This window comes from Geospiza fortis, unplaced genomic scaffold (genome assembly GCF_000277835.1).
Source record: "Geospiza fortis unplaced genomic scaffold, GeoFor_1.0 scaffold574, whole genome shotgun sequence".
NCBI lineage: Eukaryota > Metazoa > Chordata > Aves > Passeriformes > Thraupidae > Geospiza > Geospiza fortis.
Window position 1 is genome coordinate 120,820 of NW_005054539.1, and position 26,813 is coordinate 147,632.

The 26,813-nt window shown below is 37.6% G+C and overlaps 1 protein-coding gene across 1 annotated transcript in view; it reads left to right on the plus strand.

Moving 5' to 3' along the window:
* ROBO2 (roundabout guidance receptor 2) overlaps positions 1–26,813 on the plus strand; it is a 153,705-nt gene that overhangs the window by 53,960 nt on the left and 72,932 nt on the right. The window contains exons 8-14 of the mRNA XM_031063879.1: positions 769–940; positions 6,854–7,059; positions 11,185–11,266; positions 11,962–12,127; positions 13,775–13,941; positions 17,771–17,892; positions 25,524–25,755. Of these exons, the coding sequence (XP_030919739.1) occupies positions 769–940; positions 6,854–7,059; positions 11,185–11,266; positions 11,962–12,127; positions 13,775–13,941; positions 17,771–17,892; positions 25,524–25,755 (1,147 nt within the window). The remainder of the gene's footprint in view (positions 1–768; positions 941–6,853; positions 7,060–11,184; positions 11,267–11,961; positions 12,128–13,774; positions 13,942–17,770; positions 17,893–25,523; positions 25,756–26,813) is intronic.

Consider the following 26,813-nt stretch of genomic DNA (forward strand, 5'->3'; position numbering starts at 1 on the left):
TAGAGCCATTCCAGCTATTATTATTGACGTCTCTCTTTTCTCCAATCCAGCCCAAAGGCAAAAACTAATCTCCCTGTTTTGTGCTAACTGATATCTTATCCTACATGAAATTATTTTTTTTCTCTCTGATGATTTCCACATCAGATTAATACCCTTTCTATTCACCCTCCAGGCTCTATGCTGCATTTCTCCTTTGGTTTATCACAGTTTTAATTTCCTTTTACTTCTCCTTTAAACCCTTATGCTCTGCCAGCTTCTCCTACTTTATGAGATGCTTCTGTCTTCCTCCCAGCTTTACTTATGTGCTATGCTCTTACTTTCTCCTTTTCTCAGAACATTTTCATAGCCAAACAATAGTGCTCTGCTCCCTCAGGTCTCCAGGATTCGATGCTTGCTGCTAGTTTTCTAGTGTTTGCTGTAGTGTGATGTCCTTCTGGTTTGATAGCTGAGTATATTATTACAATTGCATTCAGAGTGAAGATGAATGTGTCACAAATATAAATCACTCAAGTGTGATTGTTGGGAAATATCTCCCTACACCCCAGTCAGAACACAGCCCTGTGAGCTGTCAAAAGGCTGTTTCTAATTTAAACTGTGAGTTGCCCAAGGCAGGGAAAGCAGCTCTATGTGTTCATAAAGTCAGAACCACACTTACTTTTTGTCCTCGATTATTTATAGTACTTTTAAGGAAAAATCATTGTCTCTGTAGCTGAAGGAAAAGTGGTGCTTTTGTGTTTTGAATTGATGTGAGATGAATTGTCTTTGCAGAACCTACTCTTCCCAAACCAGCCTCTGCAGCCCAACAGCAGATATTCAGTGTCACCAACCGGGGACCTCACCATTACCAACATCCAGAGGTCTGATGCAGGCTACTACATCTGTCAAGCACTGACGGTTGCTGGAAGCATTTTAGCAAAGGCTCAGCTGGAGGTTACTGATGGTGAGCTCTTAGAAATTCCTATTGTTTTCTTTCCTGTCAAAAGTGCATTAAAAGCAGTGTAAAAAAAGGCGTATGAGATCACATAAATCACACAAGTAAATTGACATTTTTCTGTAGGAAATAAAGTGAGAAAAGGTCTCTGTATTTGCCTATGGACTAAAAAAGGCATCAAAGTCTAGTTTGCCTCTTACTTGCTTCCTGGAGATTTGTTAACAATGGAAAATGGGACAAACCAGCTTTAGATTAGGTTTGGTGAGAAATGAAGCTGCTTGGTTTGCTAGAGCTAAGATAGGACTGAGAATGAATAGGTTTGTAATCAAAGCAGTGAACTGAAGTGGAAAGACATGTATCTCCATTTCCCCCAGTCTTCACTCCTATCTTAGACACGTAGGGGTGTGCCCTTAGCTCAATTAAATCAACACAGCTGCTCTGGGGGTGGTGGAGTACCATAGGTTTAGACTGGCTACAACATGTAGACCTTTAGTCCCTCCAAGAATGAAGCACCTGCCTCAGAGCTGTGTTCCAAGGATGCCTCAGTAGGGGTAGGTGTGAAAATCTATAGGTAGAGAAGAGTTTTCAAGAAAGGAAAAGAATAACATGGTCTGTCTTGATGCTTTTCATTTCAAATTTTTTGGTTTAATATTCATCCTGCTTTGAGGTTTCCCATCTACAAACATGAATCCTTTTCATATGTCAGGAATCCTGTTGATATCCCTCTTCATCTTATTGTGGATAGAAAGCAGTTTGCATCCTTTCATGTTAGCAAGGAAAACAAGAGAATCCCTCTTATACTCAGAGACAGTGGCATTCCCCAGCATCATTATTCCTTATCTTAACTGACACATTAAATATCTCCTGACAGACTTTGATGAATTTTTGCCATTAAAACTGTTGTTATATGCAGAGGTCTACTTTTACTGTTCCCTTAGAGACCTGCCTGCACCATGAAAGTTTGAAAAGATGTCTAATTTTGAATAATCTGCCTTTTCACAAGAGCATATTCATCACAAGTGACAGGTAGAGAGGTTCAGGCTCATATTATAGAGGTTTGAGCATTAATTTGATGCCTTTTCTTTGTTTTCCAAAAGCTGCCTATATTTTTATGACAAGGGGAAATAATTTCTGCCTTATCCTTGCATCTCTTCAAGCACGTTGCTTTTCTGTAGTTCCTGGAGACTAAAGACTTGGCTTTGCTCTGCAATCTCTTTAAGTCCTTCCTCTCATGGTCTATGACAAAGTGATGCATTTTCATTCATTTCAAATTTAAATGTAGATTAAAAGGTCATTTAAAAGGAATGGAAAGGCAATATTTTTTAATATCTGTCCATAGTGCTGCCTGATTCAGGGCCATGACTGTGATTGGAATAAATAGAACACACAAACATTGGCTGGGAGGACATTGAGCTGTTAAATGGTCACACCTGCTGATGCTGCACAGATTTACAGCAGCAGGCGCTGAGCGGATCAAATCAGGTTCAAGGATGCTAGTGATGAGAAATTCTTCCCTTTTGACAGCCAAGGGCTTTGATCCACCTTTATCTATTTCTTGTGTGGGGAAAAAAATAAATCCTAATTGATCTCTTTGGAATTTTCATTAGTCCATTTAGAAAGCCAAGGGAAAGTGTCCCTGCAGAAAGTCAAGCTCATCTCCGGTCAATTCTGATTAAAGGCAGCATGCATTCCTCATGGCTCGAGAGAGCATTAGCTGGTGGCTCTGCTGCTCAAGGAGTGCAGGGCCTGCCTTCCTCAAATGCTTTCCAGAGCCCACTGTCAGCATGATCATGATGAAATAATACAAGATTGCTTTATAGAAATACCATTTCATCCCGGAGTCAAAGGGCGGGTGAGGTCAGAAGAAAAGTGCCAAAACAACATTATAGAGCTGAGATTATGTGAATAAATGTACCATTAGATCACAGATATTTTTTTTAATTGCTTTTAGTTAGGAAGTTAACCATAAATGTCTAGATAATCTGTTTTGGTTGATGCTGAGCAGAAGTTATGGGAGCTAATGACTTTTATCAGCAGGGAAATCTAATTTAATAGTTTTAAGAATATAATAAAAGATAAACACTGTGCGTGCTAGCTATATTCTTAAGCATTAGTGTTCTAGTTTTTGGCTGGTGATTTCAGTTTTACTTCCTAGCCCAGAATTTTTCTGTTTGGTTAATGATTTAATAATAGTGGCGAGCCATCTTTTTCATTTTGAGCACATTTTTGTTTGATCCAGAGTAATTTAGATCCAATTGAAGTTCCAATACAGAATGAAAACATGTCATGTGCAGAAAAACAAGTGCTTAATTATACCATATATAGCAGTGTTTCAGTTGTTACATTTTTGCACTTACAAGTCTTTACTGGAAATATTTTTAACTCAAGTGTTCACATGAGAAGAGATTACTAGTTGTGATGAAATGTGCTGAGTTGAGTGATAATTTTGCTGATTATGGACTGTGCTAAGAGCCTTCAGCATATTTGAAATTCAAATCTTGTGTTTTCTTGAAAGGCTATCATGTAATTCACTGTCTAATGCACATCTGGAAAAGCAAAATCAATTTAAAAATGGAAGAATCTTAGCAATCCTTTCAAACCCAAGAAATGAATATGCAGCTCACAATCTTACAATGACAGATCATGCAAATAAACCAAGTGCTTCCATCTCTTTCTATGCTCAACATAAGAGGAATAGTTTCCAATTAGTATTTGCCAATCATACACAGAATATTTTGGAGAAGATCTTAATAATTATTAACATTTATTAATAAATGTTTCACAGTTTACTTGTCTACAAATCTGGCCACCATGATTCTTAACCCTCATCCAAATATTACATGTTTTATGGCAAGTGTGACAGTTTCAAACAGGAGAAATTGAGAACAACTTCACAACTTCCTGTGAAGCTCTTCTTTCTGCAAAAAAAAAAAAAAGATAAGGGGTTGGTCTCTGCTTTTCCACCTTTCATACAGAACCCTGCCCTACCATGAATGTTCATGATGTGGATTTCCTTACTTTTGTCTGATTTTACCCATCATTTCATCAGGAAAATTTTTTTAAATTTTGATTTTGGAAGTGCCAAAGTAAAGACTTCATTTGTCTTTCTCTTAATTTCCATTGTAATTTGACCTCATATCCCCCAAATTTAAATATGGTTTCAGTTGATCCCAGCTGCATTTATAGTGAATAAACTGTTAATGAACAAATATAATTTGTCCTTCCGCTATAATTTCTTCAAAAATTACGATTCATTTTAACACAAAAGGAATCTGTTAATTTTTCAGTTACCAGAAAATGCAGATGTATGGATATTGGCAAATAGTTTCAAAACCATTTTAAAAATTAAAGTAATTTTGAAATCAACTTCTGTTTTACCATTCAAATAAGTTTGTGGGCACACATAATGTTTTTGTGTAACAGATACAGAAGTTTCCAGCTAGGAGAAAACTATGAAAAGAAACTAATTAAAATGTTTTTAAAAGCAAATAACAATGCCCACACCATTTTGTGGCTATTTTTCACTAGCCCTCTGTTCTTCATAAGCTTCTGACATACATATTATTTTAAACTCTAACCTAGTTTTGGATCCTTACTAATGAGGACCTAAGTAGTAGGAATGCAAGCACACACATGTTTTAGAGAAGATTTACAAGTCATAGTTGTGAAGACAATACAGCCGTTCACAGATCAGTGGAAACTCTAAGTGTTCATTTAACCTTTAGCCTTAGTGTCATGGAAACCTGTAGTGGTCTTTCACCCATAACACCCTTGAAAATGAAGATTCCTTCTGGCCAGGAGGCTTTCAATTACACTATTGATCAGAGCTATTTAAAGGATTATGAGCTCCTCATTTGGGCTGTAAAAAAAATCTAATTACATGCCAAAGAACAATATCTGTAATGCAGTAGGTTTTGAAAATACCTGCATTGCTACACATATGAAAGACATTTAATGAAGCAAATAACTGCAGTGGAATAGCTAGCAACTTAAATAGTTATTCTTCCTTAATTTTTAGCTACCTATAATACTGGGATTTTCTGGTTTACATTAAATCTAAAGGATAACTTGCACAGCTAAGTTTTAAGTTGAATGTACTCATGCTGCAGCTACCCTGATAGTACGTGGGAGCTGAGATCCATTTTTATTTTGCCAAATGGCTGAACTAGGTAGTCATAAGGAATCTTAATGAGATTAAACATTTTGTGTCAAGGTGAAAATGCATTACATTTTTCTTGTTATGTAGTGTTTCCTGTCCTATCTCTTAAGTTCAGTGGGTGATATTTCAGAATTTCCAAAATAACTTTCACATTCTGGTCTTAAGAAATAATACATTGGCTGCATTGGCTTTATATTTTGTGTTCAAAATATGTATTGGCTTTCTGTTTTCAGTTTCAATTTCAATGAATGTGATGAGCTCACACTCCAAGGTGTGATTCTGACAATATTAATGATTCTGATCTTTGTGAATCTTGTTAACAACAAAAAAAATACAGGTAGTATTTTTGCGGCATTAAAATTTCAGAAACAATTTTTTTAGGCATACAATGGGCCACTAACATATCCCTGATATGTTTTATTTAATAAATAACACAATGAAAGCACTTTGAATCTATTGAAGTTTCCAGAGGTTTGCATCTCAAACAGCTCAAATACAACAGAAGCCATATTGCTTCATAATAAATTGTTTTCACTTCATTGTTAGAGTCAGGTGTTGTGTATGGACTACAATAAACAGATTCTCAGCTAGAATAAATGATTCAAACTCAATTGACATCAGCAGAGGCAGGCTAGCTTGCACCGGTTTAGAAGTCAATCCTGCCTGCTACAATATTTAATACCAGTCACACAATTGTTCAGTTGTTCAAAATTTAAAACAGCAGCAGTATGGCTGGTAAATACATAAAAACACATTAAAAGAAAAAAGAATTCTTAATTCTGTTCTACTGATTTTTTGCATCAGTTCCAGCCTTGTGTACATTTAAGTATTTCACATTCAGTTTGTATAAGCACATTCTTTAGAAACAAAGGTCATATTTTGTTGCTTAACAGATGGCTTAGAGAAAAGATTCAACGACAGAATTATTTGGGATAAAATGATCTTTCAAGAAAAGTGAGCATGAGCATTTTACCTCATCTTCAAGATATCCCACTGGTCATGGAATGAGGCTTATGCACAGCCATGCACTCTCTCACTGGTTGCAGGGTTCTTTATTCAGTATTGCAAGCATGCAGATGTAAATTATCAGGGAAAAAAAAGGGAGTTCATGGCTTTAAAAGGTGAGGAAATGATTTGATAACTAAGCTGTTAAATGGTGTGATTGAGTTTGAGCTTTTCTCTGCTGGAAAGAACAGTACTGTCATTTCGATCACTCAGATTATGAAAATGTTTTGTATAACTGTTAGATATTTTTGCTGGTGAAAACTTGCAAATAAAGTAGGAATGGGGGATGTGGTTGGTAGCCAGGCTAGAATAGCTGTAGTGTTTCACTTTTAACTCTACAGATCTCTCTTTTAGACCATTAATTGGGTAAGCCATTAAACACATTTTGATGTGACATCAAAGGTGTTTTAATTTGTGCTTTCCCAAATTGGAAGAAAAGAGTGATGCACTTCAATTCTTCTCTGAATCAAAGTCTTAATTTTCATCCTATGTAAACCAAATCAGCCTGATGATCTTTGCTAACAGATATTTTTCTATCTACATGTTATCTTGCAGTGGTGAAATAAAACTCTTGCTGAAATGCTTTTCAAATTTGACAACTAATTGATAAGCTGTATCTATGGCTCCTCCAAAAATAATGTTTTTAGTCTGACTTCAAGCAGCTTCTTAAAACTTGTCCCACATGGTGGAATAGGGCTCACAGCAGCAGCAGACGATGGTTAAAGGTGTGGATGCCAATGCCTGTGCCACTGTTTTAGTCTTGACAGATCGGCCTCCACCCATCATCCTCCAGGGCCCCATCAACCAGACCCTGGCAGTGGATGGCACAGCTCTGCTCAAGTGCAAGGCCACCGGCGACCCCCTCCCTGTCATCAGCTGGCTCAAGGAGGGCTTCACCTTCCTGGGCCGGGACTCTCGGACATCCATACAGGACCAGGGCACGCTCCAGATCAAAGCTCTGCGGGTGAGTAATGGCAGCACCACGAGCGTGACGGGTTCTGTGTGTCCAGTTTGGAGCTCTTGGTGTGTGCCTCAGGCAGCTCTGCCACCTTCCTCTTGTCTTCAGAATCAACTTGTCTTTGCTACTGTGCAGTTCTCACCAAGTCGTTATCCGTTCTTTGATGTTGTGTAGGAAAGGACAGGGAAAGAAGAGCGAAACTGGCTTCAGATATTTCTATGTGAATTCCCTAAAAACAGAATCGGTGTTTATGATCTTGTGTGTGTTGCAATAAAACACATGAGTTGGGAGTAGATAGAAATATAAAAGAACACTCCTTCCTTATCTTTTCATTGGTCTTACCCTGAAGCCATTGGCCTCTCTGTCAGAATTTAGAGCAGTTCCTTGGCAGCACCTGACCGTAATTTTCCAAGTACTTGTGCTGGCACGTGATCTGGAGCTCATCAGGGCTTGACCATGTGCTTTCTCCATCAACAACTCATCAGTCCTGAGCTGGCTGATTTATTCCAGTGTTATGCTTCCTGGAAGTGTTCCAGCAGGCTGCAAATGGGAAAAGACAACTAATACTGTAGCATACATGCAGTCATATGCAGAGGGATTTCTATTAAAATTAAATACCTATTGTAATATTTACATTTTTACACATGAGATAATACAATAATCTCTAATACTTCTAGTAGGATAATTTCATATGTTTTTGATAAATATTGCATCACTAATCTCTATTTTGGCTTTTAATTTTTCCCTGTTCAAAGATAAACATGTATTTGTGTGTATTTGGACAAACACACATATGGAAAAAATAGCAAGTTAAATGTACTTATTTGTCAAGAACTTGAAGATCATTTCAGAAACCATTTAATTTAGTCAGCAGAAATGTCTACACTTAATTTTCCCACCCAAAAAAATGTCAGTAAACATAATACTAAAGACAAGAAATAAAGAGCAGTTATGTTTTCTGATGCCGTCTCATCAGTGATCATAGATGAATTGTGAACTGCCTTGGAACAAAATAGAATTTATTAAAAAATTTATGCTAGCTTGCCTTGGGTAAACAATTTGTCGTTCCTCCCTGGGCTGAAGGCAGGTTTAGGCCATGAAGGTTAATGCATTTTTCCTGTAGAGCTGGATTAAAGGGTGCGCTTGAATAGCCAAGATTCCCCAGTAGTGTTAGAAAGCAGCAATTAAAGGTGGAAGCTTAGTGATTTCAAACAAACTTTCAGGCATTGATGATGGGCTTCTGTGGAGTGTCCACGAAGCAGAAGCTCTTGGGATACCTGTCTGCATGCTGCTATGCAAACAATGAAATTGGTTCTCAATCGTGACAGAGCATTAATCTCACTGTTAAAGGCTGTGTCTGTAAACTAAAGGAAAATAAATTTGCTTGCAAAAGGAGAAGAAAACAGTATCAGTAGTGAGTGTGGTTCTGAAAGACATGAGGCTCTTATTGATCCTTAAGTGGCTCATTTACTAGCAACCAATTTTCCTTAAAGGCTTAGAAAGGCATTTTTTAGAAACTCCTCCAACGAAGTAATATGCACTGTTTGTTTGACTCAGGTTTAAGAACAAAAACTACACAGAAACATAAACACATTTTTTCTCTTGTGCCTTGCAAATTTTAATTAAACATGGATTTAAATGAGAAATGCTTAGCTTTTCTCTCAGGTCTACCTAAACAAGGACTAGCACCACTTCCTAAAGAAAAAAAGGGCCACGAAAATGTCCAAGTATGTTTACATCCCCAAGTTCAAAATAAATTAATAATTTCCACTCACGTGTCCTACCCTCTGGCTGAGGGTAGATTTAGATTAGGTATCAGGAAGAAATCTTCCCTGTGAGGGTGGTGGGGTGCTGGAACAGGTTTCCCAGAGAATTTGTGGATTCCCCATCCCTGTTCAAGGCCAGGTTGGATGGGACTTTGAGAATCCTGGTTTAGTTGAATGGAACTTTAAGCAACCATGGCGAGGGAAGAGGTGGAATAAGAGGATCCTTAAGGTCCCTTCCAACACAAATCATTCTCTGATCCTTTTCTGCTGTTTCTGCTGCAGCATAGTCAAATGATTCATGAGCCTGCAACAGTGATGTGGGCCACAGTCATAACATGAACATAGAGATTTTTCTGATCAGCCAATCTCTCAGTTGCCCTGAGGAAGACAACTAAAAACTCACACATGTCACTCATTCAGTTCCCGTTCAGACAGGTCAGCACTGATGGAAAACTTCCTCCTGCTGTAGAAATGTGCCACACCAGGATTAGACACCTGCATTACCTAAGGAACAAAACTTTATTTTATTGAATAGTAAAGATTTTTTTATTCACCTCCCCTGTTTGTTTGGGTTTTTTTCCATATCACAAAAAAGTATAAATAATTGAATTACCAACACACTAAATCTGTATCTAATCCATCCACAACCTGGAAGTTAGAAAATTTGCCATAGCTTGCAAAAAGGAGTGTACTTCCAGCTTGCTTTGTGTGTTGTTTGCCTTCTGCAAGTTACTCTGTTGTGTACACCACATAACTCAGTGAGTTCACCATCTGTCACAGTACCACACAAATGAAGTTGAGAACCATAGCCTTGAGAAATATTCCCCATTATCATGTAATGAAGAATTATGTATTTAATAAAATCTCAGCGGAAGCAAAATAAAACACTGCTTCAGAATGCTATAAGGCTCTCTCCTCTGGAAAATCACTTCTTTCAAGAGTCTTCCTCATTTCAGTAGCAGCACTGCTCTATTTTGAGTTTTTGAGCCATTGTCAGAGGGGTTTTCATTATTGCTTGTATTTCAGACAAATAACCATCTCCTGAAATGCAAGTTATGCTCATTCAGAAAATTGAGCTGGCATTAATGAGTTGCTTCCTCCAGTAAGAATGGTACACTGCATTCTCAGGGTATCTGAAGAAAAATAGCAACAAAATTCGTGCATGACAAAGCTAAAAGTCAATTAAAGTATATATCTACAAGTAATCTACAGAGCATCTTGCTTTTTTGTCTTGACATTCTTTTTGAAGAGTGACATATAAGGACATATGCTACAGTGCCAATCTGCATTTAACAGAAAACTCATTACAATTCCTTAAAGCCCAATAAAGCCTCTTGGATGCAGTTCTCTTTCCATCAAGTCATGTGATGGTGAATAAAATTCTTCTTAATCACTAGAGTCAGCACTCTCCTTTTTCTGCTTCCACCTCCATATTACCATGCTTTATGCATCATGGAAGGAGAGCTCCTCCCTCTATTTTGTGCTTTTTAAACTTACCATTTTCCATCCATCCCTGTAGTCTTCACTTGTTCCTGACTCAGAAATCTTTATTTTAAAAAATTTAAACAGGAGATAGGAAAACCCTTGGCAAATTTGCTAGTAAAACAGTTTACACAGCGATGAGATTAATATTGGCAATCTAATTCAAAGCAGTTTCCCCAAATAAATCTAAAATATTTGAACTGATAAGGGTATCACAATAATTTTATACAAATGCAATTTTTTTTGCTACCAAAGGGCCTTGCGAGCCTGAAATAAAATCCCATGTGAGATGGAAGAAAGGTAAGCATGGTGTAGGATCTACTTTAATGCTGCTGTTTGGAAATTGCTTGGAGGACTGTCTGTGTAGAGAGAGCCACTGTTAAGAGAGAACTGTTAAGTTTTAGCAGCATTTGTATGTAGGGTGTATAGAAATTACTTCATCTGTCATAAGAATCTGAGGTGATGTAACATCCTTTCTGGCACTGAAAACTGGACCTATCCTGGGATAATAAATGCTGAGATTTTACCCTCTAAGAGTTGTTATATTGTGTATATATGTTACCTGATTTCACCTTTATTTTTTGTAGCCAATGCAAACAGTGACACTGTCAGTGCTCTTTTGTGGAGCATTTACAGTACTGGTACCATTAACAATATGAAAATTAGAATTAGTAAAGTATTAGAAGCAAGTAATCTTATTATAGTTCTCTAAATGAAAGCCACCATTAAATGATTGCTTGAAAATGTCTGGTGCCTTCTAGTCTGGTGCAAAATGTAGGCTAAGTCCTTCTTAGCAAGGAACATTTAGAAAAAGAAAACAAGAGTAAACTCAGCTGATTCTAAAAGGTTGTTAAAGCTGCCCTTATGCCCTTTTCATGTCCAGCTCTCTGATACTGGGACTTACACTTGCGTTGCTACAAGTTCCAGTGGGGAGACGTCCTGGAGTGCTGTGCTGGAGGTGACAGGTAAGAGATGCCCAGGGATGTGCTCCACTTGGCACACCAGGAAAGATGACATCAGTCTGAGTCAAATGATTCTAGAACTTCTGGGAGAGAAGTTTTGGATGAGAAGGCTGTGTTCCTTCTCACACATCTTGCATTTCATTGCTGTTGTCTTGTAATGCCTGTTGGCATCACATCATATCTGTGTCCAGTGACTGCAGCATGCTTTAATTCTTCTAACAGGAGCATTAATAAAACATGGATTTATCCAGTAATAGGCTTGGGCAAGAAAAATCCAGAGTGCTCTCTGTGAGTACTGCAGTTGATTTGAATACAGGAAATTTCTCAGCAACTAAGTTTTTGGTACTTTAAGTACATTTCAGCAAGCTGGGCTTTTTTGTTATTCTTTCTTTTCTTTCTTTTCTTTATATATATATATATATATATATATATATATGTGTGTGTGTGTGTGTGTGTGTGTTTATATGTAAACTTTTGAGTTTTGCTTTTTTTTCTTTGTTATGTGTTTAAAGAATGACAGCCCTTCATCCAAAACCATGTGGTAGTAATGCAGTTGTTGACTTAGTTCTTTATAGATTAAGAACATCCGTTGTGCTGATTTTGCAGATGTTTGCCATGTTTTTCATTTTAATCTTCTGCTTTGATCAAATTATATAACCAAGGATAAAAAGTAATCGTTTTGTGTTTGCCCTTCACAGAATCTGGTGGAGCAACAGTCAGTAAAAATTATGATATAAATGACCTCCCTGGGCCACCATCCAAACCTCAGGTCACTGATGTTACTAAGAACAGTGTCACCCTGTCCTGGCAGCCAGGGACCCCTGGAAGCCTACCAGCTAGTGCATATATCATTGAGGCTTTTAGGTATGTGAATTATACCACTTTTAAGCTCCTTTCTTTCTAATTTTCCTTAAACCCTGGTACTAGGGTTTTGTGGTGGTCTTTTGGACTCTACAAATATCATTAGAAGCTCATTAACTGACTCAACTCCATAGAAGGCATTGATTCATATTCTTTACATTGATTTTTTTGTAATTTATCACTTTTTTTTAAGTGATTAATTGGAGGACATCTAACTATTTCTTTAGGTCAACAAGAATATAACAGAATGATGCAGTAATTATTTGTCTCTTTTCCTTTAACATTGATGATCAGTGAGACTCTCCTGTGGGAATGCTGCAGGTTCTTGGCTATCATAGCACAAACAATATGGAAATAAATGGGTAATCCTGAAGCTTCTCTGCAAACTTTAATTCCTGCTCTTGTTAAAGTAGTCAATATTAAGGGGTCAAAGTGTTTTAGATTTCTACTTATTGGTGTTTTAGATAGATGAAAACTTCTAACTGAAAAGACCAGTATTGATAATTTAGGCTTTTATCCTGCAGCCTGAGGCTTTAAAGAATCCAGGTGCTCCCCTGCACACAGCAGCAATTACTGCGTGGTACAAAAGAACTCCTGGGCTCCAATTCAGCAAGTTTGTTTGAGCACAAGCCATACTCTGACATGTATCTCTACAACACATTTCAGTTTAAAAATCTGCACCTTCTTAAATGTGTTCCTAAATCCAGATGTTACAGAAATGACAAATACTTCAGTTCATCTCTAAGTTAAAATTCACGCAAGAATTTTTCATAGCCATATGCATGCAGATTTTAGCTCAAATGTTATGTATGTAAAGAACATTACAATATTTACAGTATGTTGGTTTGGTTCTAGAACTTACTCTTTATGCATTGTATGAATGAAGTGATTCAAGCAACATAAACCTTGTAGATTTCCATTTCCTTTTTCCTTTTAATATATTCGATTTTTTTTTTCAATTCTATGCAACAAAGCATAGTAAAATAAAATTTTCTCTTTAAACTTTTCTGATGTTTCACTCTAGATAAGTTTTAATGGCATCCCATCAATAACTTTTAAAAAACCCAGACATTTTCATTAAAAGTTGTTTTAACAATCACATTTGAAATCTTTTCATATGGTGGATTGTAATCTAATTATAATAATGTTGAATTGAAAATGTAATGGCAGAAAAAATGTTCATATAATTTCCTCCATTTCAAAGAATATTTTCAATTTTTTTTTTAAACTTTGAGAGTGAATTTAATTCAAGAACACTTTTCTTCCAATGACAGTTTATTGAAATAGTTTACTTAGCAGTATAGAAAATTATTCTTTCAAGAGAACTTTCATTTCTAAGCCTTTTGTTGAAGAGTAGCCTGTTTATCACTCAAATTCACTTTACAGCTTTCTACCTTTTCCTTTTGCAGGTATTGTAGAGAAGTGGCAAAAAGGTTTACTTTTATTGCAATGAGAAGTACTTTTGACAGCTGCACTATGATTTGTAGCCCATCTCGGTCAGCTAACTGAAAAAATTATTTTTAATTTCACCCCGCTTTTACTACTTTTTTCTGCACCTAGAGTTGATCCAGGGTTATGAGACAGTTCCTTTCTCATCTTTATTTTTTTCCTTGTATTAGTTTATAATCTTCCACACTGTTGTTGTTGCAGTCAGTCTGTGAGCAACAGCTGGCAGACGGTGGCCAACCACGTGAAGAGCACGCTGTACACTGTGCGAGGCCTGCGCCCCAACACCATCTACCTGTTCATGGTCAGAGCCATCAACCCCCAGGGCCTGAGCGACCCCAGCCCCATGTCAGACCCTGTCCGAACACAAGGTAAGGGACACTTCCAAGGCTCATGTGCTTGGGCTAAAATGGAGAGAAGGAACTGAGCGTTAACCAGTAGGTCAGTCTGGCCGTTTGACTTCAACATGCTCGCTGAAGGAATCATGATTTGAACTTCACCAGTAAAGATGAGAGTAGCCCAATGTTTGCTGCATCAGTCTGGGGCTTAGGAGAGAAAAGTTATGTCCTTAATCCTCTGTACAATATAGACCTTTTGGTTTGCAGTTCACTTAGACCCCATTTGCCCCTGGTTAATATTGAAAGCAATGTGAGTTACTCAATCTTTTCTGAACAGCACTCTGAATACTCTCCTCTCCTTGCTACATGGATACTACATGGAGAATATCTTTCCTTTCCACATCCTTTCTTCCTCTCCATTAGTAGGCATATACTATGATAACCACTGTTTATAACAGGCAAGACACTGTGTTTAGAATTATGTTTAATCAAAAGAAACGCACAACACATGTTGATTAATCTGAGCCAACATTTAGGTAGAGAATTCACATAAATTAAGACATCTGCATGCTAAGAATATCTAGAAGTTATTCTGAGAAAAGTATGTGCCTTCTGTTTATATACTTATATTTCTGAATTCTTTGTATTAATCCATTGCATAAGCCAAGAGAGAAGGCTGAACTGAAATTGCTCATTTGTAGGGTGGTGACAGGATTGGTAGCTGTGATCCTCCATTGCTACTGAATCACCTACTGAAGTCTGTTCACTTTGCATCAAGCTCTAGCTGAATATAACTGCCACAAACAGATTTCCCTTCACAGCATGGATTTTTCTTTTTTGTTTTGACAAGACATAGCTTGAATACTTAATTCAAGAGTGTAGTTCTGTGTTAAACATGTTGTAATACAGCAATTCATAATTCTTTGGAATCATAATTTTTCGAATCCAAAGTAATAGCTCCTGTCACCGTTAATTTGAAATTAAATCTTCTGTCTTGTTTATTGTTATTCAGAGACTTCTGTCTCTGAAGATCTGAAGGTGCCCATGGGGTGCACATCCTGAGTCAGTCTCCAGCATGTGTGTTGTAAGTTGTTTGGGTCCTTTGCTGGATGGAAAGAGATAAACAAGAGTAGGGTGGTATTTCTTTATCACATAACCATCCAGCCTCCCTTATCCCAGCCTAGTCCTGAATAAATCTGTCCTGAATAGTTATACCCTCAAAATAGTAATTATGGCTGGAAGAGGAAGAACAGAGCTGCCTTCTCAAAAGCTGGAGGAGTGAGTTGTGCAGGGATTTCATGGCCTGATTATCCATGGAGTATCACAAGTTTCCTTCTTTCTTATTTTCCCATTATTATAGGGTGAGTCATGCTTTTTATTGCAACAGCCTTTTAGTCTGAATAACTTATCACCTAGCTAAAAAAAAACCCAACAACTTTGTTTGGCATTTGAGTGTCAAGTATAGACTTTTTATCTGACATACTGACAAGCAATTTGATTTCAGTAAAAACATGTCTTTTAATTAGCTACAGCATGTGTTGCAGCTTCCATTTCCAGAAGCTGTTTAGCAGTCAAGCACACTGAGACATGTACAGGATTTATAGCTTCTTTGCAAGCCTGCAGTTTAATAGAATTAAATCATAAAATCAATTGAAAATTAACATAATGTTTTGATGTGATTTCTAATTATGCCTGAATTCAATTCAGGCTCACAGAAGAAGCTGCCACACAGTGGAAAGCCTATTCACAGTGGCCATGGAGAAATAACAAAGCAGCTATAGCAGTGCTACAAAATAATAATTTGCAACAGGTGTCTGTGGTAGCTTTCATAGCTGAACATTTAATGATCTGGTATTCAGTACAGAAAATACAAGTAATAGGATTTAATGTAAATTTTCACTGGTGAACTGCAAGTAGATAATCAGGTACTTTCAAAAGGTTTGTCTTATATGACTTATGTGAAATAAGGACAGAGAAATCAGAAACTACTCTAATGAAGGAGTTGATTTCTTATTGAATTATTAACAGATGAAACCACATACTAAAAAACTCTCCCAAAAAACTATATATATTCCTATCCCTGAAACCGAAATAATAATAAATAATAGTATAGTCACTGAAAGTTGATAAAAAAGGTGTTAGAGAAAATATCTAACCAATTTAATTGTGTTCAAGATGTAGCTTCTTTCACCAGTTTTGCTTGAGTCATGATTCTATTATTCCAATACTTAATCATACCCTTAGAGATAGATGAACTGCTTTTCCACCAGGAGCCTCCTAGGCATGTGAAAATGACATTACACTGGGAGCATCACACATGTTTTCAAGTGTACATACCAGAAAACTGAATTCCACATGTACATCTTGGCATTCACTTCTTACTGTTATTAGTCCATGTCATTCTGTTACTTCTGGACATATGTGCCATGAAAATGATGAAATGCTGTTCATACAAAATACTTTTGGAAATGTCTTCTTCTGAGGGAATGCACAGGTACTTTGTTGGCTGTATACCACAGCATAACTTAAATTAAAATGTAGCCATGGATAACTGTAGGTTTATTGTAGCAACAATCATAGCTTTTGGTGGATAGAAGCATAATTGATCATCCTCTATACCAGGCTGAGTTGCAGTTTTATTTTATAATATCTGTGATTCTTGGCTGCTTCAAATAAACATAATTTGATAGCCCACCACCTTCACTGACACTCATATTTGGATTATATTCCCTTTGGAGATCCATGGAGCCATTTTAATTTGGATATCAATAGAAGCCTGTGGCAATATTGTTTATTGGTGGCTCAGAACCCATAACAACCCAGAATTAGGAATGTGAATTATTGATCATCAAAAACTACTCACTTTCAAGACCTGGAGATGCATGATTACAGTTGTTATATTTAAAGGTTTCATTTTTAAGACAAGTCTTATTTCTTTCAAATAGCATTTAGAAGATAAAAAGAAATCATGTGATGTCTATTCTCATATCTAAGTCCATCAGAAAGGGGAAAAACTCTTAGTGTGTATCTTCACAAGGACATGATGTTGATCCAAAAAATGAGGAACTGTGACTATAATTTTGACTATTGAATCCTAACGGAAGACCAAGCAGAATTCAAAGATGCCATGACCATAATTTTTCAGTCCTGTTTTGAATATCTCTATAATCAGATTTTGACTAGAAGAAACAATTCCCCCACACACTTTGAAGGGCACATCATCTTGAAGAGAAGATTTCTGTGGTAGATTGTTTTTGCTGGCCTTTTACTACATGGGAATCAGTTTGGCTTCCTAAATTAAATCTTTTTTTTCATGTTTGCACTAGATTTCATTAGCTATGTCTGTTAAGAGAAAATTTGCTTTGCAGGGGAAAATGCTATTTTTAGTATTTGATTTCTTGTGTGCATGGCATGTGGGGAGAGGAAGCTTAGTGAAAGTTTGGAAACATATAATGACTTAATGTCATGTGTCCTCTAGCAAAATAAAAAAAGCACTGTTCATTTTCCTCAATTATACTAACCAATTTGGTTCCAGACATCTGTGCAGCATTATTATTATCTGAGTATCTTTGGAACTAGTGAACATTACGTCTCTCTCATCATTTAACCGAGCTGAGAAAACTTTGCCATCTAGTCAGAATACTCCTTTAATCATATTTATATTTCATGATTTCCTCAGTGGCTAGAGGTGGATGGTTTGTTTTCATTATTTGATATTTGTCTGGGTTTCAACCTTAGTGCTGTATTTTTTTTTAAAAACAGAGGATTTTCAAGTCAGGTCATTAGGCTACTCAGTAAATTTTTTTGATGCCATATATAGCTCTTCTCATTAAAGTGATGCTTTCATATGTGTGCCTGGCAGATATCAGCCCCCCAGCCCAAGGTGTGGATCACAGGCAAGTCCAGAAGGAGCTGGGAGATGTCATTGTACGGCTGCACAATCCTGTTGTGCTGACACCAACCACAGTGCAAGTCACCTGGACGGTAAAGCTTCTGCTGTTCTTACCTTAACAGTACTTTCAGTCTGCCTGTTTTGCCTATTTATCCCTTCAGTGTTTTACCACCCAGAAAAGACCCAGTCTTGACCCCAATGTGAGTGCTCTGACAATCTAACATACAGTGGTGTGTGTGTGTGTATATAAATATATCATTGAAATAGTCATCACCTCCTTCAAGTCAGGCAGGTTCAATGTCTTCAGTCTTCTTCTTGAAGCAAGTTAGCTGTCTGACTAGAAAAACATTATAAAAATGAGTATGTTTGAAGGATAATTGATCTGTGGATTTATTAGACTGCATGTCAGGAAATAATCAAAGTTAGATATCAACAAGAAATTGCTTTGTCAAAAAGTACTGTCTGCTTCAAGTCATAGTGACCTCTGACAATACCCTATTATTTAGTGACCTGAAAATCAGAATTATCTTTCCTACAGAGCACTTGTAGTGAGGTCAGAAGCACGTGGTGCTAGTGCCTGACACACTGTCTATCATCTGGTTTGCCAGCACAAGCCTTACCCACAATGAGTGAATATCCTTTCATTAGAGAAGACCAGAGACTTTTGGGCAGTGCTTAACAACATTTCTATTTGAGGGGTCAAACTACTGGGTAGAATTTCTAATATAGTGTTTGGCTTTCAAATTGCTCTGTGCTTGATGGAAAGGATTTGTAAGAGCAGGAGAGCATTCCCAGGGCACTGCACACCAGAAGATAGTGCTTTGCTGTTGGGGTATCTGCCCAGAGGAAGAGCCAAGAGTTGAAGAGTGAGAGGAAAGCTGCCCTGCACAACATCAGAACAGTTATATTTTATGGGATGAATTCTGCTAAGGGGCATTCACAATGCTCAGGGTTTTTCTTCTGCATGTCATATTGCTGAGAGCTTAATGTGTGCAGGGGATTACACAAGAGGAGATAAGAAGTGTGGTGATAGATTGTGTATTATAAGGATTACTGTTGTTTTTGCACAACACAGCCATTATTATGGGGGCTTATGCACCATCCTTGTTCTGGCAGATTTCAGTGATCAGGGTAAAGATTACAATAAATAGAGAAACCCACAATTTTTTCTTCTGTGGAAGATTGTTTAGAGTATGTGTCACTGCATTTTGCCATCAAGGATGTCAACAAGCAGCTTGGCTTTCTTAAAATGCTGCATGTTTCATCTACAGTTCCTCCAGAACAGGCTGACTAACCTTTGTGGCAAACCCTTTTGCCCAAGCAAATGGATCAGTAGTAGAAAATTTGAATGTTAGCAGAGAGTAATTGTAAACCTGGATCACATCCATGTGGTGCTCCTTCAAGTCCTTTTTTGGGTGTGTCATCTCCTTCAAGTCCTTTTTTGGGTGTGTCATCTATCAGAAATACAGATTCATAGGCTTGCCCTTGCTTTAGCATATACTGCAAAAGGAAGCTCCAATATAAGCAGAATTCAATTTTATACCATATAACTAATGTCATTATATTTTTAATTTTATATATATATGTGTGTGTATGTGTGTGTACATATATATATGTATGTATATGTATGTGTGTGATATATATTCCTCTAAAAGAATTTTCTGGTGCCTCTACTGAACAATGAGTGAAGAAATGGTAACATAAAGACAAATTGCTGGAAATGCTATGGATCCCAGCTTATTGGGAAGATCCCTCAAAGCAGTGACCCTGTGCCACCTGACAAGCACAGAGACCTCTGCAGAGGCATTTTGGAATCGCCCAGGGGAAGAAAGACACAAAGATCTCTGAAGCAGCTAATTAGGAACTACCCAGCAACCAGAACAAAAACAATTAATTAACCATAGTCTCTAGGAAAAACCCCACTCTGTCTAGAGAATAAAGTCCACACTATTAACATAAAATGGATAGATAGTGTAGCTATCATACAAAAGGACAGAAGTGCCATGAGAGTCATAAGACTCTTTGTATTGGTTTTATGCAGTTCAAAGGGTGAATGCCAAGGAATGTCCTTGGTTACTGAGTTTCTGGCATCCTGACTCACAGCAAATTAACACCACTTTCTTCTCTCCTTTATGAGACTGTTTTGGTTTTGTTTTCTCTTTATTTTTTTCAAATTTGAGTTTAAATTTTCGGGAATAGTTCCCTGTGGCTGTGTTGCAATTTTAAAATATGCACATACATATACACAAATATTTTGAAAAGAACGTCAGGCTTACAATGTCAGTGTTAAAAATAAGAAGAGGAATGTCAAAAGTTAAATTTTCATTGCCACTTAAATTTATTCCTCTTGTGTATAGATATTAAAATATAGCTGTAATTATCTGGTCACATAGAGGATCTCTTCTTCATGGAGCTATTAAACATTTCTTTTTATCTTCTTTATTCTCTGTGTGGTGCCAGGTCTTATTAAATTCATACCATTGAAACCTTGCATTGAATAAAAATTATTATTTTGTCTCACATGCTTGCTTATCTGTCATGCTCTCAACCGTAACATTTGTGTGCTTCACAAATAATACTGAATTTAACATCACAATGATAAAAATGTGTCATTATCCTAACTTTACACATAGAGAGGTGAGGTGCAGAGATAGTTATTGCTGATGAGACTTGTGGAGGCAGACATGCTCACTGTTATCAAATGGCTAATTTTAAGCCTTGAACGTGATTTATTTTTACTTTTATTAAAACATTTCACATTGCAAGAGCATATTCTGGACGCCAAGAGCTTTTTTAGCTGACCTCAGCTATGGGTCAGCACTTCTAGCCTCAGTGGGCATTAAACTGAAAGTTTCATTAGTGACCAGATATGAAATGTTCCCTGGCATTATAAAGAAGCCCTGTGGCACAAGCAGGGATAAAAAATCAGTTCTTCAACATGGCAAAAGAATTGCTGCTTTGAAATCCTTACTGCCTTTTTGGAGGCTAGCAGGCAGAAGGATAATTTATTTACCTCTGTTTTTCTTTTTTTTTTAATTTGATGTAGATTTTAAATGATTGTGCTTCACTGGAAGCTTCAGGAGTCAAGTCCTTTAAATAGTCTTCCAGATTATCATCCCCATTTGCCTTGTTCCTGTAGGATACGTAAATGCTAGTGCAGTTGGAATTTCCAGAGACTCCTGTGAGTCTGTGCAAAGAGCTCAGCACAGCATGCAAGCTGCTCTGCCCAGCTGGAGAATTGCTGTGGATTTTGCTGTGGGAGCAGAGGATTTCTTAGGATATTTTGAGATAGAAATTTGCACGCTACAGAGCATGTTGCAAAATGTATTTAGGATGCAGATTAACAGGTTTGCTTGAAAAGAGTTTGTATCTGCAGCATAAGCTGCATTGTGGGTTTCTTGCCATTGTTTTATCAACCTAATAGCCATTGAACCTGTCTGGTGTTCAGCTGTGGCATGTGCAGGGAAAATGAGCTTCCTGCTCTGCAGAAATGGTTTTGTAGATGCCTCCTGCCCCATGGACTCTTAAAGGGGGTGAGAAGGAGCACAGAACCAATTCTGCTTGTAGATCATGTTAGGTCAGTGCTGGGCACCACCTACCCAGGATCTGCCTTCTCCCCTATATCTATATCATCTATATCTATATCTATATAATTACAGTGGTCTCTTGAGGTTTAATTTAGTGCTGATCCAGGAGCATCTGCATGTTCTCCCTTGTCCTTTGAGGGAGCAAGTGTGTCTTTATATCAGCAACTGTTGCAGATCTTTGGAGTCGATATCACCTGTCACAGACATCTTTTATGAAAAATCCTTTCCTTAGGATTTTTCCTCCTGAGAAGCTGAGAGGCCTCAGGAACAAAATGTAAACATTGATTATCTGCTGCTGTGGAATGCAACAGGTGCATCTGTGATTGGCCCATGTTAGTTGTTTCTAATTAATGGCAGAGAGTCTGAGCCACAAGCCTTTGTTATCATTCCTTCTTTTTCTATTCTTAGCCAGCCTTCTGATGAAATCCTTTCTTCTATTCTTTTAGTATAGTTTTAATATAATATATATAATAAAATAATAGATCAAACTTTCTGAAACATGGAGTCAGATCCTCGTCTCTTCCCTCATCCTAAGACCCCTGTGAACACAGTCACAATCACCCACTAGCAATATTCTTTGCTCCCAGTATTCAACACAGAGAATTCCTGCAATTGCTGAAATAATGCTGAGTAATTTGTGTAAGGAAGTGGCAACCATTTACATTCTTTATCCTTTCATCAAGCCAGAGTGCATGTTTCTGCAGCTCTGCCTGCGTGTGAATGTGTGCCAAACTTGGGGTTGCATAGCTGAATTAATGTCTTTAATCATATGAGGATATTTTTAGTAGTCTGCTCGTGGCATGACACATCATTATCACAGAAATGGAGAAAATTGTGAAGTCACTGTCACTTTGTATTATATATGACCATGTAACTGTAGATAAACATACACATATGTATGCATACGTGTGTGTATGTATATGTGAAATATACCTGTCCTACCTCTCACAAATATTTCTGGTTAATCCATATAATTATCCAAGAGTAATTTTTTATTAGTCTTGAAACTCTGAACAAAATAAAAAAAATTCACCTTTCTCAGTAAGTAAAGTGCCCTTTGAGTAGTTTCCCAACATTTTGACCCTACAGAAGGCCCTGTTCATACAGACTAGCTTTATTTGGGTATGAGAGATAGCTTTGTGTCCTCTCCTTGATACTGAATGTGACTGGTTGTTTATAGAAAACATAAAAATGTATAATATTTTCTTTTGTCAGTACCCTCCCAGACTCTGAATGATGAAATCACTGTCAATAATCTGCTATTTGGGCAGATCACTCTGCCCTGCTCCAATCAAGTTACTAATAGAAAGCTCTGTGAGAGTCAAGCAAGCCTCAAATCAAGCTAGTTTACAGCACCCATAAATGTGACAGCCTTGTGGTACTGCTGCATTCTGCTTTCATATTCCTTCTATTGTTTAGTCTCTCAATTTAAGATCCTAAAAGTCTGGGAGGAAAAGATGTGTATGGACAATTTGTCTGGAAGCAGATACAAAAGTATGAGAGACTGAAAATTGGTATTCTTTAGATATTAATTGGTATTCTTTAGATATTACCTCAGAGTCCAGCTCAGGGAGTTGGGGGTGGGTTTCTGTTTGTGCCATGCTGTACAAAATGCTTTCCACACCGTGTTGTAGCAACATTGTGCTACTGTTCAGTCAGGTCAGTTCTGAATTTTCAGTTTTCTCCACTAGGCAGCAGTCAGTAGAGCTTAAAAATAGAGCAAAGACAAAATGGAAAGTTCTAACAAAGTTATGCCATCTTTCAGTGTAGCATATAACTAAGAAGTAAAGCAAGAATCAAACTCAGTGTTTGATTATTAAACATCATAACCTTATATTGTAATTTAGGTTTAAAATCTCTGTTGCAAAGTGGATAAAAGCATTATTTTTGCTGAATTTTTTAGTAAATGTGAGGGTCATAAAGTCTTTATATCCATAAAACATTTATTTAATCAAAGTCAAACATGGATAAAAACAGTTTACTCTGATTTACAGACTCCCTTCATCTGGAAACAGCTGCTTAATGTTCTTCTTAAAAACACAGCTTGATTCTTTCGGTATTAACAAGCTATTATTGTGAGTTATATCCCTCTTTCAGTGCATAAATTCACTTAAAGTGAATGCAGAGAAGTTTATAAAATGCAAGCTTAATGTTGTTGTAACATATGTTGCAAGGTTTTTAACAGTGACAGTTTTGATGAAAGACATTTCTGCCTTGCTTTCATAAATAAAGCTTTCTTCTTGCTTGCCTTGCTTTTTAATGGCTAAGAATCTGTGTCCCCTCTAAATGCCTCAATAAACTGTAACAAGATTATAGGAGGGGCATAATAGAGCATGGTTTGTGTTTTCAGCCTTAAATTCATTTATTCTTAATAGAAGTCAAACAAATGTTTCTCTACTTCTGGAATATCTTTGAGCAAGCAAATTGACAAGAACATAAGAAATATACTACTTGTTGAGTCTAAGTTATAATACAGAATTACCAAACAGCCTGCTGTATGGTCTTATTATTTGTACTGCACTTTCTTTGCTCCTTATTTGGCAGCTACAGAAGCAGTTTGGTTTGGTTTACTTTTACCAATCAAATTTGTTTTGGTTTTTTGGTGTTATTTCCCAGGAAAAGTTTGTGCAAGAATCATGCTTGCCTTGGTTTTTGGGTTTTTGGGTTTGTTTTTTTTTTGGAAGATAAATAGATGCATGCAACCTCTCCAAGATAAAACACATAGAAAGCTTTTCTTCAAATAAAAATCCTATTTATAGGATAAAATTGTTAAACTTCCATGGTACAATCTTGAATTCTGCTTGCCTAGCAACAAATCAAATAAAAACCAAAACAAACATTCCATCTCCATCTGATGGCCTGAGAGCATCACAACCCCAGGATGCAAAGGGGCTGCACAGACTGTGAACATAAGAAACAGCACATGTCTTTGGAAGTTGTTTTCTCTGCATCTGTCTTATGTTTATTTTAATTTGCTGTGCATTTCATGAGCTGTGAGCCAAGTAATGGACTAATTGTAAGCATGTAGGATATCTTCAAAGACTTGTCCTTTTCTGAAAGAATTTGTTTTCCTTTTCTTCTCCTATTTCAGCACATCAGTAGCCAAGATGTGCTTAGTAAGTTTACATGCAGCAAGCCTTATGCCAAAGTTTTCTTTTCATGATTTATTGCAGGGGTGGGGGCCTTGTTTTATGATTTAAGGTGGTATTTGTCATGATATATAGAGCTGGAGAAAGCAAAGCAGAAAGAAATATTCTGTAACCAGTAATGTGAGACAAATACTCTTTGTAGACAATTAATCAACAGCGACTTACAAGAAGGTGTGGGAACCCAGAACATTCCTCTGGCTGTCCAGGGCAGCCAAGACCCCTGCCAGGGGGCTCAGAAGCCCTGGCACGGAGCCCAAAACACCTGTGGTTTTGATTATGACCCATGGAGCAAATTACCAACCTTAGATGAAGATCAGCAAGCCACACCAGTTTAGGTAGAATAATAGCGAAGTTATCACAGGGTGGAAAAGTAGATTTTGGGGTTTTTGGAACGGGCGTTCAGGAGGCAAGATGGAGGGATCTGGGCATGTCCAGCCTTTCTCCTTCTTCTTCTTGGCCTCCATCTTCTGCTGTGATGTTGGCAGTTTTAGATTGGTTTAGAGTAGAAGCTCACTGTCTAACATAGGTGATAGGTATTGGGAAGTAATTGTAACATTGTACACATAGTTTTTAGTATAAAGATATAACACCACCCCAGGGGCACCTAGTGTGCCTGGAACTGTCCTGCTGAGTGGACCTCGGCAGGGCAGGAGAAAGAATTTTATAGATAAGATATAATAATCAACCTTGAGACCGAGAACTGAAGAGCTCTGACTCCTTCAAGCACCAGGCTGGGAAAAGAGACTTTTAACATCTCTCAAGGTCACAGCGACTACCAAAAGGTCCCGAGAAGAAGGTAGTTAGATTAATAAATTCAGCATTGTAACTGTGAATTTTCTCTTTTTGATGAGGGCAGAATTATTCTAGGCAGCTGTTTGTTTTCTTTTTAAGCAGTCTGTTGGGGTTTGGTTGGTTCGTTGGGGGTTTTGTTTGTTTGGTTGTTTGCTTTGGTGTGTTTATTGTTGTGTTACTTGCTGTCATTGCCAGGTGGACCGGCAGTCCCAGTTTATCCAGGGCTACCGCGTGCTGTACCGCCAGACCTCGGGCCTGCCCGCCCCGGCCACGTGGCAGAACCTGGAGGTCAAAGTGCCCACCGAGCGCAGCGCCGTCCTCGTCAGCCTCAAGAAGGGGGTCACCTATGAGATCAAGGTGCGCCCTTACTTCAATGAGTTCCAAGGCATGGACAGTGAATCCAAGTCTGCTCGAACCACAGAGGAAGGTTGGTAAAAGGGGCACCTTTTGGGTGATAAAATTAGGTACTGCCACAAAAAAATTTAGACATTCAGTAGATGCAGTTTTACAGATATTTCCCTTAATTCCTCATATTATCTTTGCAATTATATTGGTGTTCATGTATTCAAAACAAGCAACGAGCTTTCATAGCTGGCACTGGAGGTTTTTGTGTGTGTGCATGTGCTCATCTCTGTTTCCTCCACCTGACTTCTGTTTGTTGCACACTGAGGTGACATTAAAATTTGATATTACATTCAGCTTTGTGCTGTAAATATCCCCTTAGAAAGCACTGTACTGGTCTTATATTCTTCTAGCTGATACATCCTTCTAAGGTGCAGGTGGCTTTTGGTCTTCCAAAAAGTGTTCACTGCAGCCCTTCTTTTGTAACCACTGCTGTTGCAATGAAAGACCTTGGTCTGCACTTTGAAAATAAAATAAATGCAAGCTCTCACAGATGAGTGTTTGATACTAAGCACATCCTTCTGAATGGGTAATAAGGTAGATGAACAGTTGGCTGGGAAACGAGGAGTAGTGAAGGACATATATTTAACTAGTCTGGAGAAACTCCAGTCTCAAGGGCACACCACTTCACAGTTTCTGTTAGCACAGTGTTCATGAAATTGCCCTGTTCAGTACTGCAGAGGATTCCCCTGAGCACCTTTGAAGCCTCTCTAAAACAGTCAGGATTCAGACAGAGTGAACAGTTTATACTTCTGAAATGCTCAAGCTTTTATATCTATAGCATTTAGCCTTGTATATAGTTGTGCTAAAGCATGTGCACTCCAGGGCTGCTGGGTTTCTTTTGAAAAGTAAAGACACTGGGGTGAGATGTAAGTAATTTTAATCATTTGCTGTTAGAAACCCACCTTTCTACCTATGTAATGCAGTCTTTGCCTGGAGAATCTCTCCTGTAAAAGTAGGATGGTCCTGACAGTGAGGGTTCATCTTTCTGTGTCACTGATTTTTTGATTTATTTTTTTTAAGCAAGAGAAAGAAATACTGGTGAAGTTTTAAGATGTTCATATGGTTTCAATGGGTTTTTAT